Raw genomic sequence first — 18,688 nt, forward strand, 5'->3', positions numbered from 1 at the left:
TCTCCCCTACAAAGGCAAAATGCAGTAACTACCCTTTTGGTCAAAATGAATTTAAGACTGAAATCAGGCTGTATTTTATTCTTGTGACAATGTGTCCTGGTTCAATTTTGTTCAGTCAGAAAAAATGGAATGTGAAATTTGCAGTAACTACAAAATACAAGTAGAAACCAAGGCAAACAGCAGTAACTGAAGTTACTCCACTTTGGCTTAGTTCCAGCATGTTTTGACTGCAGTAACAACACTACCGTTCAAAAGTTTGGGGTCACTAAGAAATGTCCTTGTTTTTGAAAGAAAAGCTATTTTTTGTCCATTAAAATAACATCAAATTGATCAGAAATACAGATTAGACATTGTTAATGTTGTAAATGACTATTGTAGCTGGAAACGGCAGATTTTTTTGGGGGGGGGAATATCTACATCGGCGTACAGAGGCCCATTATCAGCAACCATCAATTCTGTGTTCCAATGGCACGTTGTGTTAGCTAATCCAAGTTTATAATTTTAAAAGCCTAATTGATCATTAGAAAACTCTTTTGCAAATATGTTGGCACAGCTGAAAACTGTTGTTCTGATTGAAGAAGCAATAAACTGTCCGCCTTTAGACTAATTGAGTATCTGGAGCATCAGCATTTGTGGGTTCGATTACAGGCTCAAAATGACCAGAAACAAAGACCTTTCTTCTGAAACTCGTCAGTCTATTCTTGTTATGAGAAATGAAGGCTATTCCATGTGAGAAATTGCCAAGAAACTGGAGATCTCGTACAACTCTGTGTACTACTCCCGTCATAGAACAGCGCAAACTGGCTCTAACCAGAATGGAAAGAGGAGTGGGAGGCCCCGGTGCACAACTGAGCAAGAGGACAAGTACATTAGTGTCTAGTTTGAGAAACTTTTTATTTGTATTTTTTAAACATGTTCTTTTTTTCACTTCACCAATTTGGACTATGTTGTGTATGTTCATTAGATGAAATCCAAATAAACATCTATTTAAATTACAGGTTGTAATGCAACAAAATAGGAAAAACACCAAGGGGGGTGAATACTTTTGTAAGGCACTGTATATATACATATTTTTCCAAACGTATTAATAATAAACTTAAATATCACATTTACATAAATATTCAGATCCTTCACTCAGTACTTTGTTGAAGCACCTTTGGCAGCAATTACAGCCTCAAGTCATCTTGGGTATGGCGCTACAAACTTTGCACACCTGTATTTGTGGAGTTTCTCCCATTTCTTTTCCGCATGTCCTCTCAAACTCTGTCAGGTTGGATGGGGAGCGTTGCTGCACAGCTATTTATAGGTCATGTCCGAGCTCTGTCTGGGCCACTCAAGGGCATTCAGAGACGTCCTGAAGCCACTCCTGCATTTTATTGGCTGTGTGCTTAGGGGCATTGTCCTGTTGGAAGGTGAACCTTCACTCTGGAGCAGGTTTTCATCAAGAATCTCTCAGTATTTTGCTTCGTTCATCTTTGCCTCGATCCTGACTAATCTACCAGTCCCTGCGACTGAAAAACATCCCCACAGCACGTTGCTTCCACCACCATGCTTCACCGTAGGGATGGTGCCAGGTTTCCTCCAGACGTGACGCTTGGCATTCAGGCTAAATAGTTAAATCTTTGCTTCATCAGACCAGAAAATCTTGTTTCTCATGGCCTGAGAATCCTTTAGGTGCCTTTTGGCAAACTCCAAGCGGGCAGTCATGTGCCTTATTACTGAGGAGTGGCTTCCGTCTGGCCACTCAACCATAAAGGCCTGATTGGTGGAGTGCTGCAGAGATGGTTGTCCATCTGGAAGGTTCTCCCATCTCCACAGAGGAACTCTGGAGCTCTAAGGCCCTTCTCCCCTGATTAGTCAGTTTGACCAGCTCTAGGAGGAGTCTTGGTGGTTCCAAACTTCTTCCATTTAAGAATGATGGAGGCCACTGGGTTTTGGGGACCTTCAATGCTGGAGAAATGTTTTGGTACCCTTTCCCAGATCTGTGCCCTGACACAATCCTGTCTCGGAGCTCTACGGACAATTCCTTTGACCTCGTGCCTTGGTTTTTGGTCTGACATGCATTGTCAACTGTGCAACCTTATAAAGACAGGTGTGTGCCTTTCCAAATCATGTCCAATCAATTGAATTTACCACAGGTGAACTCCGATCAAGTTGTAGAAACATCTCAAGGGATGATCAAGCTCAATTTCGAGCCTCATAGCAAAGGGTCTGAATACTTATGTAAATAAGGTATTTCTGTTTTTTAATTTTAAGAGATGTGCAAACATTTCTAAAAACCTGTTTTTGCCTTTTCTGATAAAATAAAAAGGTTGAATCTATTTTAGAATAAGGCTGTAACGTAAAAAAATGTGGAAAAAGTCAAGGGGTCTGAATACTTTCTGAATGCACTGTATACAAGATTTCAGTGAGTGTTTAACTGATTATGTGTCAGTGTATGCGGCCAAGTTAATGGCCATGATTATAGATTTGAGATGAGTGGAGGAGGTGAAACCACTGAGTGGTGATCTGCTCTGATTCGGCTGCAGTGTTTATTAGTGTGAAGACTGGAAGGTTGGAAAGGGGAGACTTGTGTGTGGGGATGATGGTGCTGTAATGGAATTGGAGTGGTGGTATGCTTTTGCTGGGTTCCCACCCATGTGGGTGTGGAGGGTAATGAGAAGGCCAACTGAGAAGAAGTGAGAACTGAGAAGGCTTAGTGTGCTGTGATGAGAGAGTGGGTAGATATTCAGGTCCCACTGGGCCGCAGGGAAGTCAAGTCCTTGATCCGGGCAAAAAGGCTTGAGCTTTGGCAAAGGGAGTGGGATGCTAGTGGTAAGGGGAGGCAATTTTATTGTGTGCATCAGTCAGTAAAGGAAGAGGTGGGGAGTATGGGATGTAAGAGAGAGGAAGTTGTGTGTAGTAGACTACTGTTTGGCCACACAGGTTTGAATGCCACTTTGTGGATGATGGGGAGACATGAAACAGGTCTGTGTGATGAGTGTTTAGTGGAGGAAACGGTGGAGCATGTGTGGATATTTTGTGAACTGTATGACGTAGATTATATAAAAAATTGTCAGACTAGAGTCACCCAAGTTATAGACTGTTCTCTCTACTACCGCATGGCAAGTGGTACCGGAATGCCAAGTCTAGGTCCAAAAGGCTCCTTAACAGATTCTACCCCCAAGCCATAAGACTGCTGAACAATTTATCCAATGGTTATTTTCTTAACACTATTTTCTTAAAACTGCATTGTTGGTTAATGGCTTGTAAGTAAGCATTTCACGATAAGGTGAAATACCTGTTGTATTCGGTGCATGTGACAAATACAATTTTATTTGAGATGCTGAGAGATTGTGTGAAAGGGTCAGAGTGACTGGACAGGTTTGGGTTTTGGGTGGTATAGTGGAGGGAAGGGAAGTGGTGTTTAGGGCTCTATTTCACTTTCTTAAAGGAGCAGGACCAATGAAGATAATTTTTCTTGCCACTGTACATTAAATTATGTGAACCCTTTGGAATTACCTGGATTTCTGCATAAATTGGTCATGAAATTTGAGCTGATCTTCATCTAAGTCACAACAATAGACACACATAGTGTGCTTAAACTAATAACACACAGATTATTGTATTTTTCTTGTCTATATTGAATACATAACTTAAACATTCACTGTGTTGGTTGGAAAAAGTATGTGAACCCTTCGACTAGTCACTTCTCCAAAAGCTAATTGGAGTCAGGAGTCAGGAGTCAGATAACCTGGAGTCCAATCAATGAGACGAGATTGGAGATATTGGTTAGAACTGCCTTGCCCTATAAAAAACACTCATAAAATTTGGATTTACTAAACACAAGAAGCATTGCCTGATGTGAATCATGCCTCAAACAACAGAGCGCTCAGAAGACCACCGATTTAAGAGTTATTGACTTGAAGCTGGAAAGGGTTACGAAAGTATCTCTAATTTGACTGAGATGACTGCAAAGAGCACAGGGCAGAAGAATCATAGAATGTCAGCTAGAGACTTACTGAAATCTCTGGAACATCTCTGTTGATGAGTCTACGATACATAAAATGCTAAACAAGAATGTTGTTCATGTGAGGACAACACAGAAGAAGCCATTGCTGTCAAAAGAAAAACATTTCTGCATGTCTGATGTTTGCAAAAGTGCATTTTGATGTTCCACAGCGCTACTGGCAAAATATTCTGTGGACAGATGAAACTACAGTTGAGTTGTTTGGAACAACACTGTGTGGAAGAAAAAAAGGCATAGCACACCAACATCAAAACCTCATCCCAACTGTAAATTATTGTGGAGGAAGCATCATGGTTTGGGTGTGTTTTGCTGCCTCAGGGCCTGGACAGCTTGCTATCATCAATGGAAAAATGAATTCCCAAGTTTATCAAGACATTTTGCAGGAGAATGTTATGCTATCTGTCCACCAGTTGAAGCTCAACAGAAGTTGGGTGACGCAGCAGGACAACAACCCACAACGCAGAAGTAAATCAACAACAGATGAAAATATGCCCAGTCAGTCTCCTGACTTCAACCCGATTGAGATGCTGTGGCATGACTTCAAGAGAGCAGTTCACACCAGAGATCCCAAGAATATTGCTGAACTGAAATAGTTTTGTAAAGAGGAATGGTCCAAAATTCCTCCTGATCGTTGTGCAGGTCTGATGCGCAACGACAGAAAATGTTTGGTTGAGGTTATTGCTGCCAAAGGAGGGTCAACCAGTTATTAAATCCAAGGGTTCACATACTTTTCCCACCATGCACTGTGAATGTTTACACGGTGTTCAATAAAGACATGAACATGTAGACTTGTTTGTGTTATTAGTTTAAGCATACTGTGTCTATTGTTGTGATTTTTGTTGTGAATTTTTTGCAGAGATCCAGATATTTCCAAAGGGTTCACATACTTTTTCTTGCCACTGTAGGTAGGCTGTGACTGGCCTCACACTCCAGTACAGTAGATGGCGGTGTATGCACCTTAAAAGTTGGATGCGATCCGCCAACCCAATCACAAAAGAAGAACAAGTAGGCGCAGGACAGACTTGCCCAAACGAGAGAACCCCACTATTTCGATTGTCCATACCTGAATGCCGTACTTCCTGACTTTAGGGGTGTGGTGTTTAGAATTAGCTTCGCTGAAATAAACTAGCAAAGTAATAAGATATCTAGCCTGTCGACCGCTCTACAAACTAATTGTAGGCTTACGCAATGTTCTTCTGAGAAATAGACTTGTTTACAAGTCGACTCTTTAGTTGCACAGAGTGGCGGGGATGCGGAATCAAAATGGGAAACATTTTCGGCAGAAAGAGACGCACGCGAGTCACAGAGCAGGACAGAGCCGTTTTGGTGAGTAGCCTAACGTTACTGTAGCTAGCTAGCCGTAGCCAACTATTTAGCAAGTCAGCCTGCTAACATAGTTACTATAGTTAGCTACAAACATGTTCCAGTTGGCTCTCTACCCACACTACCCAGATAGGGAATCGATTTATAATGTTAGATCTGCAGAGTACACTACATGATCAAATGTATGTGGACACCTGCACCTCGAACATCTCATTCAAAAATCATGGGCGTTAATATGGCGTTTGCCCCCCCCCCCCCCCCCCCCCCCCCCCCCCCCCCCTTGCTGCTATAACAGCCTCCACTTTTCTGGGGAGGTTTTCCATTAGATGTTGGAACATTGCTGCAGGGACTTGGTTCCATTCAGCCACGAGTATTAGTGAGGTCGGGCACTGATGTTGGCATATTAGGCCTGGCTCGGAGTCAGCATTTCAATTCATCCCAAAGGTGTTTGATGGGGTTGAGGTCAGGGCTCTGTGCAGGTCAGTCAAGTTCTTCCAAACCGATCTCGACAAACCGTTTTTGTATGGACCTCGCTTTGTGCACGGGTTATTGCCATGCTGAAAAAGGAAAGGGCCTTCCCCCAAACTGTTGCAACAAAGTTGAAACACAGAATCATCTAGAATGTCATTGTATGCTGTGGAGTTAAAAAGTCCTTTCACTGGACCTAAGGACAACCATGAATAACAGCCCCTCCTCCACCAAACTTTACAGTTGGCCTATGCATTCAGGCATGTAGCGTTCCCCTGTATTAAACTGCAGCATTACATATCGAGCATATTTAATACTCAATGAAATGGTGTATCATGCTACTCAAATGACACCCACATGTCAATATGCATGATAGGCTGGATAGTGCGGTCATTTCTCAGTCAGTCCTGCAATAAGAGCTACGACGCTAATATTTGTGTAAACTCTTTACTCATTGACATACACAGAACATTACTGTGGACTGTTACCCCATTTTCATTGATCCACAATCCATAGGTAAGGCTGTACAGTGAAATAGTTATGCCCCCAATGCAATGATGAAATTTAATACATCCACAGTGCAATTTCAACTGATAATAAAAATGAATTTAACATTGTCTATTGTTGAATTTGAAAACATTCCAAACTTTTGCGTTATCTAGTCCAGATATAGCATTTCACTAATTGTATCCGTTTGCATCATATTCTATGTGACTTATTTTGAAGGCAAACCACTGATAAAACTATTGTTACTCACACTGTTGTTTAAGACACACTGGTGGGTTAGGGGCAGTCTGACAGCCCATACTAACCAGGGCTAACACCAAATTCAATTGACTATACTGGCAAGCTAGACAGTAAACTGAAGCGATTTAGCGTTGTTGGAATACCACTCATTTCAATCACGTTAAAATTTCTGTCTTCTCCATTCCAGCAACTGAAACAGCAGAGAGATAAGTTGAAGCAGTACCAAAAGAGAATCACTCTGCAGCTGGAAAAAGAGAGGAATCTGGCCAAGCAGCTGCTGAAAGATGGCAAGAAAGAGTAAGGACCTTCTCTCACCATAAATAATGCCTAAAGTAAATGTCACTTTAAAGCGCTTGATTGAAAGCTGCCATGATCATACATTGATACATACAGTTGAAGTCGGAAGTTTACATACACCTTAGCCAATTACATTTAATCTCAGTTTTTCACAATTCCTGACTTGTAATCCTAGTAAAAATTCCCTGTCTTAGGTCAGTTAGGATCACCACTTTATTTTAAGAATGTGAAATGTCAGAATAATACTAGAGAATGATTTATTTCAGTTTTTATTTTTTTCATCACATTCCCAGTGGGTCAGAAGTGTACATACACTCAATTAGTATTTGGTAGCATTTCCTTAAACAATGTAAACTTCTTATGGCGGCATGGGCAGTATTGAGTAGCTTGGATGAAAGGTGCCCAGAGTAAACTGCCTGCTCCTCAGTCTCAGTTGCTAATATATGCATATTATTAGTAGTATTGGATAGAAAACACTGAAGTTTCTAAAACTGTTTGAATGATGTCTGTGAGTATAACAGAACTCATATGGCAGGCAAAAACCTGAGAAGAAATCCAAACAGGAAGGGTCGATTTTCAACCCAGGCCCTATTGAATTCACAGTGGGATATGGATGAAGTTGCACTTCCTAGGGCTTCCAATAGATGTCAACCGTCTTTAGAAACTTGAATGAGGCTTCTACTGTGTTGTGGGACTGAATGAGTCAGGTTACTGGCAGAGAGCCATTTCCTGGTCACGTGCATTTCACATGATATCGACCTGCGTTTGATTGCTTCTCTAGACACAAAGGAATTCTCCGGTTGGAACTTTATTGAATATTTATGATAACACCCTAAAGAATGATTCTATACTTAGTTTAAAATGTTTCTTCGACCTGTAATATAACTTTTTGACGTTTTTGTCCGAACTTATGCAGGACCTGCATGTTCATTTGGATATGTGTACCTAACGCGCTAACAAAAGTAGCTACTTGGACATAAATAATGAACATTATTGATCAAATCAAGCATTTATTGTGGAACTAGGATTCCTGGGAGTGCATTCTGATGAAGATCATCAAAGGTAAGGGAATATTTATGTGATTTCTGGTTTCTGTGGACTCCAACATGGCGGACAATTGTATTTATTGTGAGTGCCGTCTCAGATTATTGCATGGTTTGCTTTTTCCGTAAAGTTTTTTTTGAAATGTGACACAGTGGCTGCATTAAGGAGAGGTATATCTATAATTCCATTTGTATAACTTGTATTATAATCTACATTTATGATGAGTATTTTTGTTGAATCGATGTGGCTATGCAAAATCACTGGATGTTTTTGGAACTAGTGAACGTAACGCGCCAATGTAAACTCAGATTTTTTTTATATAAATATGAACTTTATCAAACAAAACATACATGGAAGTCCTATGAGTGTCATCTGATGAAGATCATCAAAGGTAGGTGATTCATTTGATCTCTATTTGTGCTTTTTGTGACTCCTCTCTTTGGCTGGAAAAATGGCTGAGTTTCTCTTTGGCTTGGTGGTGACCTAACATAATCGTCTGTGGTGCTTTCGCTGTAAAGCCTATTTGAAATCGGACTCTGTGGTTAACAACAAGATTACCTTTAAAACGGTATAAGAGACATGTATGTTTGAGGAATTTTAATTATGAGATTTCTGTTTTGAATTTGGCGCCCTGCACTTTCACTGGCTGTTGTCATATCATCCCGTTAACGGGATTGGAGCCCTAAGAAGTTTTAACTTGGGTGAAACGTTTCGGGTAGTCTTCCACAAGCTTCCCACAACAAGTTGGGTGAATTGTGGCCAATACCTCCTGACAGAGCTGGTGAAACTGAGTCAGGTTTGTAGACCTCCTTGCTTTTCAGTTCTGCCCGTACCTTTTCTATAGGATTGAGGTCAGGGATTTGTGATGGTCACTCCAATACCTTAACTTTGTTGTCCTTAAGCCATTTTGCCACAACTTTGGAAATATGCTTGGGGTCATTGTCCATTTGGAAGACCCATTTGCGTTCAAGCTTTAACTTTCTGACTGATGTCTTGAGATATTGCTTCAATATATCCACATAATTTTTTACCCTGATGATGGCATCTATTTTGTGAAGTGCACCAGTCCCTCCTGCAGCAAAGCAACCCCACAACATGATGCTGCCACCCCCATGCTTCAGTTGGGATGGTGTTCTTCGGCTTGCAAGCCTCCCCTTTTTCCTCCGAACATAATGATGGTCATTATGGCCAAACAGTTCTATTTTTGTTTCATCAGACCAGAGGACATTTCTCCCAAAATTACGATCTTTATCCCCATGTGCAGTTGCAAACTGTAGTCTGGCTTTTTTATGGTGGTTTTGGAGCAGTGGCTTCTTCCTTGCTGAGCAACCTTTCAGGTTATGTCGATTATAGGACTCGTTTTACTGTGGATATAGATACTTTTGTACTTGTTTTCTCCAGCATCTTCACAAGGTCCTTCGCTGTTCTGGGATTGATTTGCACATAAGTACGTTCATCTCTAGGTGACAAAACGTGTGTCCTTCCTGAACGGTATGACGGCTGCGTGGTCCCATGGCGTTTATACTTGCATACTATTGTTTGTACAGATGGTACCTTGAGGCATTTGGAAATTGCTCCCAAGGATGAACCAGACTTGTGGAGGTCTACAATATTTTTTTCTGAGTTCTTGGCTGATTTCTTTTGAATTTCCCATGATGTCAAGCAAAGAGGCACTGAGTTTGAAGGTAGGCCTTGAAATACATCCACAGGTACACCTCCAATTGACTCAAATGATGTCAATTATCCTTTCAGAACCTTCTAAAGCCATGGCATCATTTCTGAAATGTTCCATGCTGTTTAAAGGCACAGTCAACTTAGTGTATGTGAATTTCTGACCCACTGGAATTGTGATAGTGAAATAATCTGTCTGTAAACAGTTGTTCTAAAAATGACTTGTGTCATGCGCAAAGTAGATGTCCTAACCGACTTGCCAAAACTATAGTTTGTTAATTAACAAGAAATTTGTGAAGTGGTTGAAAAACGAGTTTTAATGACTAAGTGTATGGTAACTTCCACTTCAACTGAACCGACACAACCATTCAAAGTTTGGGAAATGTCCTTGATTTCTGAAAGAAAAGCTAAAAAGATCGTCCATTAAAATAACATCAAATTGATCAGAAATAGTGTAGACATTGTTAATGTTTTATGACTATTGTAGCGGGAAACAGCTGATTTAATGGAATATCTACGTTGGCGTACAGAGGCCCATAATCAGCAACCATCACTGTGTTCCAATGGCACGTTGTGTTAGCTAATCCAAGTGTATCATTTTAAATGGATAATTGATCATTAGAAAACCCTTTTGCAATTATGTTAGCACAGCTGAAAACTGTTGTCCTTCTTTAGACTAGTTGAGTATCTGGAACATCAGAATTTGTGGGTTCGATTACAGGCTCAACTCGTCAGTCTCTTCTTGTTCTGAGAAATGAAGGCTATTCCATGCAAGGAATTGCCAAGAAACTGAAGGTAACGTACAACACTGTGTACTACTCCCTTCACAGAACAGCGCAAACTGTCTCTAACCAGAATAGAAAAAGTGGGAGGCCCCAGTGCACAACTGAGCAAGAGGACAAGTACATTAGTGTCTAGTTTGAGAAACAGACTCCTCACAAGTCCTCAACTGGCAGCTTCATTAAATAGTACTTGCAAAACACCAGTCTCAACTAGAGGTTGACCGACTGACTGATACCGATTTATTGGAGGACCAAAAAAAAGCCGATACCGATGAATCGGCCAATTTTATATATATTTTTTCTTTCAATTTAAAAAAAATCTATTTGTAATAATGACAATTACAACAATACTGAATGAACAATGAACACTTATTTTAACTTAATATAATACATTAAATCTATTTAGTCTCATAAGTATTGAAACATGCTCAATTTGGTTTAAATAGTGCAAAAACAGTTTTGGAGAAGAAAGTAAAAGTGCAATGTGCCATGTGAATAAAATAAAAAGTTAACGTTTAAGTTCCTTGCTCAGAAAATTATAAAATATTCCCAGTTCTTCAATATTCCCAGTTAAGAAGTTAGTTATTATAGTAATTATGACACGTCGACTATTTCTCTCTATACCATTTGTATTTCATATACCTTTGACAATTGGATGTTCTAAAATGCACTTTTAGTATTGCCAGCCTATTCTCAGGAGTTGATAGACTTGAAGTCATAAACAGCGCTGTGCTAAGTATTGTTAAGAACTGCTGGAAAATGTAGTCAGACTGCTCTATCAAATCATAGACTTAATTATAATATAATAAACACAAAGAGTTGGTCATTTAATATGGTCAAATCCGGGAAACTATCATTTCGAAAACAAAACGTTTATTCTTTCAGTGAAATCTGGAACTATTCCATATTTTATTGAATGGGTAGCAACCCTAAGTCTTTATATTGCTGTTAAATTGCACAACCTTCAATGTTATGTCATAATTATGTACAATTCTGGCAAAGTAGTTTGCAACGAGCCAGGCGGCACAAACTGTTGCATATACCCTGACTCTGCGTGCAATGAACCCAAGAGAAGTTACACAATTTCTCTAGTTAATATTGCCTGCTGACATATTTATTTTAACTAAATATGCAGGATTAAAAAATATATTATTCTGTGTATTGATTTTAAGAAAGACATTGTTTATGGTTAGGTACATTCGTGCAACAATTGCTTTTTTTTTTTTTTTTTTTTTGTGAATGTGCTTTTGTTAAACCTTCCCCCGTTTGGCGAAGTAGGCTGTGATTCGATGATAAATTAACCGGCACCGCATTGATTATATGCAAAGTTGAACAAGCTAGTTAACCTAGTAATATCATCAACCATGTGTAGTTAACTAGTGATTATTTGAAGATTGATTATTATTATTTTTTTTACATAAGAAGTTTAATGCTAGCTAGCCACTTACCTTGGCTCCTTGCTGCACTCGTGTAACAGGTGGTCAGCCTGCCATGCAGTTTCCTCGTTGAATGCAATGTGATCGACCATAATCATAGTTATGAAAACTTGAAAACGGCCCCGATTAATCGGTCGACCTCTAATTTCAACGTCAACAGTGAAGAGGCGACACCGGGATGCTGGCCTTCTAGGCATAGTTCCTCTGTCCAGTGTCTGTGTTCTTTTGCCAATGTTAATCTTTTCTTTTGATTGGCCAGTCTGAGATATGGCTTTTTCTTTGCAACTCTGCCTAGAAGGCCAGCATCCCAGAGTCGCCTCTTTACTGTTGACGTTGAGACTAATGTTTTGTGCAAAGCTGTCAAGGTAAAGGGTGGCTACTTTGAAGAATCTCAAATATACAATATATTTTCATTAAACACTTTTTTGGTTACTACATGATTCCATATGTGTTCATAGTTTTGATTTCTTCGCTATTATTCTACAATGTAGAAAATAGTAAAAATAAAAACCCTTGAATGAGAAGGCGTGTCCAAACTTTTGACTGGTGTACTGTGTATGTATGTTATTATTTCCAATTTATTGTATTGCATTTTCTAACCTTTCTGTATTTTGTTTTCAAACAGGAAGGCCCTCCTCTTGCTCAAAAAGAAGAGATACCAAGACCAGCTCCTCGACAAGACAGAAAACCAGATTAGCAACCTGGAGCGCATGGTAAATAGTTGAAACACTTTTCAAACATACACCCTCACACCACCAGGAATAGTATAACATGGTCATTTATTCATTACTGTAACATGAGATGTATTGCACCGTAGCAACAAAATGTTCACTCTAAACAGAAAACGCTTTGCAACAATAACAATATTTTTTTAGATACGTCCCTCTGTTTCATTTTGTTTGCTTCCATTTGGTTCCGAGTGAATACCCACCTGTTCTCAACTAATGCTTTCTAATCTTGTGTTCTTTAGTGTCAAGACATTGAGTTTGCCCAGATTGAGATGAAAGTCATTGAAGGCCTTAAAGTTGGAAACGATTGCCTGAAGTCATTGCATGAGGTATGTGAAGGTATCAGAGATCTAAGTTTGTTCTCTATGCCTATGACATAGATGGGTAGCATACTGTATGTGTTTTTCCATAAGCCATCAGTAAGATAAATAGGTTGCTCAGGGAGTTTTCACATATGGATTTCGGTACCCCCGTTCGGTTTCTTGGAGCATTTGTGAGAGTTCTACAGAATAAGTTTAGCTTTCACAACACCTGAAAATAACCGTTTCAGGATGCAGCTTGTCAGGCACACATTCTACATGACGTCGGCGAGCTAGCTTGCTTGTAACTGGCACAAAGTTTCACTTGAATTGCGCTGCCGACTCTTAATACCTGGTTCTCCTGTCCTGGATTTTGGACCTGCTACTCGTGCAGGGTTAGTTTCAGTCAGGGTTAGTTTCAGCCAGGGTTAGTTTCAGCCAGGGTTAGTCTCAGCCAAGGTTTGTTAGCAGTATAGTGTGGATCAGGCTACTAAATGCTCCAGAATCCGCATCGTACAGGGGATATGTGAAAGCGCCCTTAGTTACCTTCATTGCATCTGCAGTCCAAATAGCATTCCACATGAATAATCCATGGCTAAAACATTTTTCTTCCCTGTACTTACTGTTTTGTTCTTTCGTATTAGGCGATGTCTATTGAGGATGTGGAGAGAATTATGGATGAGACCCAAGAAGCCATTGAATACCAGAGGGTAAGGTCCCCACTGCTTCTTTTTACAGAGGCTTTGCTATCTTACTGAAATTACTGTATTTTCTTGATATTTATTTGTACCTTTTGATCTATCTTCAGGAAATAGATGAGATGCTGGCAGGTTCCCTGACACAGGAGGATGAAGATGCTATACTGGCTGAACTGGAGGCCATCACTCAGGTCTGAATTACTCAACAACAACACTGGCTGGCAAGGCAGAAACCATCTCATCATGAGACTGTCAACCTGGACAGTATCTCTCTATCAATAGAATGTTCTATTTCATACAAATGGAAGGTTCTATTTTGTGGACTAGAACATACATTTCTCTGCTCAAGTCCCTCCCCCATTTCTCTGTCTTTCTCTTTCTTATTATTCCTTTCTCTGAAACCTTGATTTGTTATTGTATGTGTAGGGAGACCTTGACCTACCAGAGGTACCTGATGAGTCCCTGCCTGAAGTCCCAGAGACAGCTGAGGAAGAACCAGAGCCAGGTCAAGGTTAGACTCCTCATATGTCAACATGCGGAATTACAATGAGGGTTAATTTCATGTTGAAAATGTGTTCACATTTGGATTAGGTTGAATACTCCACCAGTTGTAATAGACTATGTGATAATTAGGAGTCATTCTGAGTCTGTCTGCTTGTCTTTATTTCAGAGAGACCGAGGAAGAAGCAAGAACGGGAGATGTTGGCTGTCTAGAAACATGTTTGTTTGCCATGGGACTTGGTACGCCGGCCACTATATCCCCCTCGTAGGGGTCTCATGCCCCAACCACCCCAAACACACAGCCACAGAAAGATTATCTTCACTCACTGGAAGCAGAAGCATCACTTCCAGTCCCTCACTGTCAAGACTGATGCTCCTGGTGCCCTGCTAGTCCTTCGTCTTGTGAGGCCCACTATGGACATGGACCTTATTTTTCAGATCATTGCCTGCAGGTTCCTTCCTATTCTTTTTATGTTTAGGGCCTATTTTGATTGTGCCTATTGCTTAAGTCCCTTGACAGGTGTGTTTTTTGTCTTCTGTGAACAAATTGTGATTAACAGACAAATGAATGCATGTCACTTTATTTATTTCCCTTCAACCTTTTGTGACTTAGGCTTATTATCTGACCACAGAACATATTATCTTTGGGAGGAATAGCCTACATTCATGTTTTAAAGTCATGACTATTTTCAGAAACCTAACCTGTTTAGATGCCAAATCTTTATTAAAAATGCCTTGATTCCGCCTCCCGGGTGGCGCACTGGTCTAGGGCACTGCATTGCAGTGCTAGCTGTGCCACCAGAGACTCTGGGTTTGTGCCCAGGCTCTGTCGCAGCCGGCCGCGACCGGGAGGTCCGTGGGGCGACGCACAATTGGCCTAGCGTTGTCCGGGTTAGGGAGGGTTTGGCCGGTAGGGATATCCTTGTCTCATCGCGCACCAGCGACTCCTGTGGCGGGCCGGGCGCAGTGCACGCTAACCAGTTCGCCAGGTGCAAGGTGTTTCCTCCGACACATTGGTGCGGCTGGCTTCCGGGTTGGATGCGCGCTGTGTTAAAGAAGCAGTGCGGCTTGGTTGGGTTGTGTCTCGGAGGACGCATGACTTTCGACCTTCGTCTCTCCCGAGCCCGTATGGGAGTTGTAGCGATGAGACAAGATGGTAACTACTAACAATTGGATACCACGAAATTGGGGAGTAAATAAAGGGGGTAAAATTCAACAACAAAAAATGCCTTGATTCCTGCCAAACTGTCAGGAATGCATTTGACTTTGGCTTTGATTTCAACTTGTTGATCTGGGGACAGAATCCTTATAAGACACTAACCTATTTGCTGAAGCAGCCATTTCATGTCTATTCTTTTTCTTCCTTACTGTCAAACTGTTTAACCAATCTAAAGCTACAGTTCCTTTTGGCTTGGAATTAGTTGTGTCATTGGTGAAAGGAAGGGCTAATCGTATATTGTCAGTGGGCTTACTTAATTCTGTACCTCAGACAACACTGGTGTTATTATCGGATGCCTAGATTTGACTATGATTTCAGTCAAAGACAACCTCGCAGAGCCTGACCTAGCTCTCTATCCAGTGAGTATTATGATATTCGCTCTGTCTTACAATGAAGTGTGATATTGGGTTGCTAACTGCCTGGGTTAGTAATATTTTACTGGCATATCATATTCTCAGAGCTTTGGCTAATTATTTCTTTATCTGAAATGGAGGGCCTACATATAAAAGATAAGCACTACCAACATATTTGATGTAATATGTATGTAGACTATCAGACCAGATATGTATTGTATAAAAAAAAATATGTTCTCTAATCTGTAGTGTCTCTCTGAGACACTTGATAATAACTGTGAAGACCATTTGACAGTTATATCATATTGACAAACGTGTGGCGTGTCTATACGAAATCTCGTATTCTGTAACAATACAAGCATTTTTAAAGGTAGTGTTTGGCCAGTCTGGTTTTACTCTGTATGTTATATAAACAACCACTAGAGGACAGCAGGTAGCAGTGTTTTTCTTGTTCATTGGTTTGTGAATGTATTGTGTGGATTGGGGTGCTGTCTCATGTTTTTATGTGTGCTGTGCATGTATATGGGACAGTGACTAAACTCAGCAAAAAAGAAATGTCCTCTCACTGTCAACTGGGTTTATTTTCAGCAAACTTGACATGTGTAAATATTTGTATAAACATCAGATTCAACAACTGAAAGAAACTGAATAAGTTACACAGACATGTGACTAACAGAAATGGAATAATGTGTCCCTGAACAAAGGGGGGTCAAAAGTAACAGTCAGCATCTGGTGTGGCCACCAGCTGCTTTAAGTACTGCAGTGCATCTCCTCCTCATAGACTGCACCAGATTTGCCAGTTCTTGCTGTGAGATGTTACCCCACTCTTCCACCAAGGCACCTGCAAGTTCCCGGACATTTCTGGGGGAATGGCCCTAGCCCTCACCCTCCGATCCAACAGGTCCCAGACGTGCTCAATGGGATTGAGATCCGGGCTCTTCGCTGGCCATGGCAGAACACTGACATTCCTGTTTTGCAGGAAATCATGCACAGAACGAGCAGTATGGCTGGTGGCATTGTCATGCTGGAGGGTCATGTCAGGATGAGCCTGCAGGAAGGGTACCACATGAGGGAGGAGGATGTCATCCCAGTAAAGCACTGCGTTGAGATTGCCTGCAATGACAACAAGCTCAGTCCGATGATGCTGTGACTCACCACCCCAGTCCATGATGGACGCTCCACCTCCAAATCCATCCCGCTCCAGAGCACAGGCCTCGGTGTACTGCTCATTCCTTGGATGATAAATGCGAATCTGACCATCAACCATGGTGAGACAAAACCGCGACTCATCAGTGAAGAGCACTTTTTGCCAGTCCTATCTGGTCCAGCGACGGTGGGTTTGTGCCCATAGGCAACGTTGTTGCTGGTGATGTCTGGAGAGGACCTGCCTTACAACAGTCCTACAAGCCCTCAGTCCAGCCTCTCTCAGCCTATTGCAGACAGTGAGCATTGATGGAGGTATTGTGCGTTCCTGGTGTAACTCGGCCAGTTGTTGTTGCCATCCTGTCCCGCAGGTGTGATGTTCGGATGTACAGATCCTGTGCAGGTGTTGTTACACGTGGTCTGCCACTGTGAGGACGATCAGCTGTCCGTCCTGTCTCCCTGTAGCGCTGTCTTGGGTGTCTCACAGTACGGACATTGCAATTTATTTCCCTGGCCACAGCTGCAGTCCTCAGGCATGCTGCAAAGGAGGCATAAGGCACGTTCATGCAGATGAGTAGGGACCCTGGGCATCTTTCTTTTGGTATTTTTCAGAGACAGTAGAAAAGACTCTTTCGTGTCCTAAGTTTTCATAACTGTGACCTTAATTGCCTACCGTCTGTAAGCTGGTTGTGTCTTAATGACCGTTCCACAGGTGCATGTTCATTAATAGTTTATGGTTCATTGAACAAGCATGGGAAACGGTGTTTAAACCCTTTACAATGAAGATCTGTGAAGTTATTTAGATTTTTACAAATTATCTTTGAAAGACAGGGTCCTGAAAAAGGGCTGTTTCTTTTTTTTGCTGAGTTTGCATAGTTATGGGGAGAATCATGTGATGAATTAAATGTAACTATAGAGATTATACTAAGGCACTTTTAAATAATTACATAGTTGGTCACAGAGAATTGTTATACAGCAACCTACATAACTAAAGATTCCAAGCAACGAGTAAGTGGTAGGTCTTCTTGACCCATATTTTGGGTGGAATCTGTGAAATGTACTTCAATGGGATAAGTACTTCATTATGTCACTGATTGTTCCCGTCAACCAATGACCGTGTGGGAGACAGGGAGTAGGTGGGCAAAGGCATTAAGGGAACCTGAATAACAGTGAATAGCTGTGCTCTATGATTCACAAAAGGGAGATTTGAACCTGCGAGATGATTACAGGCAGGGAAAATGGAGTGAGGGGGTGTGTAGGAGGAGAGGAGGCTGTTTTCAAGTTCTCCTGAAAAAGCCAGGTCTGCAGAGGAAGGCACCATAATGATGATATGGGAGGCAGGGAGTGTGTGTGTCTGTCCCCTTGCTGCCAATCCATCAGGCAGAATGCTACACACACCCCCCCCCCCCCCCCCACCCTGTGTTCAATTGTTGTAGTTACCTACAGTTCCTGCTATTTTGCATGTCATTAGGGACCAATGTTGATTGATGTCATCCTCTATTTATTCTCACCTCCTGTCTCAATTGAATAAGAAGCTGTCTCATTGTTGAGATGTTTCATTCTGTCCACCTGGACAAAAGGAACACCTATGTAAGAATCACAGAAGGTTGGTGGCACCTTAATTGGGGAGGACGGGCTCATGGTAATGGCTGGAGCGGAATAGGTGGAATCGTATCAAATACATCAAACACTGGCCATCAACACAGGGGACCCTCAGGGGTGTGTGCTTGGTCCCCTCCTGTACTCTCTGTTCACCCACGAATGTGTGGCCTCAACACCAACACCATAATTTGCTGCCGACAACTGGAACTGGTAGGACTGATCACCGGCCACGATGAGACAGCATATAGGCAGTAGGTTAGAGGCCTGGCAGTGTGGTGCCAGGACAACAACCTCTCAACGTCAGGAAGACGAAGGAGCTGATTGTGGAATACAGGAGGCTGAGGGGTGATCACTCCCCCATCCACATC

General features: G+C 41.5%; 1 protein-coding gene across 1 annotated transcript; it reads left to right on the forward strand.

The window, feature by feature from the left end:
* The first annotated feature begins 5,064 nt into the window (after positions 1-5,064).
* Positions 5,065-16,004, forward strand: LOC139381630 (charged multivesicular body protein 6b). Its single transcript, XM_071125295.1, has 8 exons — positions 5,065-5,335; positions 6,735-6,844; positions 12,403-12,490; positions 12,748-12,834; positions 13,449-13,514; positions 13,613-13,693; positions 13,929-14,013; positions 14,173-16,004. The coding sequence occupies exons 1-8, from the start codon at positions 5,273-5,275 to the stop codon at positions 14,214-14,216; spliced, it is 624 nt and encodes a 207-aa protein (XP_070981396.1). The 5' UTR covers positions 5,065-5,272; the 3' UTR covers positions 14,217-16,004.
* The last annotated feature ends 2,684 nt before the right edge of the window (positions 16,005-18,688 follow it).

Source organism: Oncorhynchus clarkii, chromosome 23 (genome assembly GCF_045791955.1).
Source record: "Oncorhynchus clarkii lewisi isolate Uvic-CL-2024 chromosome 23, UVic_Ocla_1.0, whole genome shotgun sequence".
Lineage (NCBI taxonomy): Eukaryota > Metazoa > Chordata > Actinopteri > Salmoniformes > Salmonidae > Oncorhynchus > Oncorhynchus clarkii.

Bases quoted from the DNA above. Each gene is read 5' to 3' on its own strand.
- LOC139381630 (XM_071125295.1), top strand. From the start codon at position 5,273: ATGGGAAACATTTTCGGCAGAAAGAGACGCACGCGAGTCACAGAGCAG. The intron at 13,694-13,928 runs GTCTGAATTACT...TTGTATGTGTAG, and splicing joins AACTGGAGGCCATCACTCAG to GGAGACCTTGACCTACCAGA. The intron at 14,014-14,172 runs GTTAGACTCCTC...TCTTTATTTCAG, and splicing joins AGAACCAGAGCCAGGTCAAG to AGAGACCGAGGAAGAAGCAA.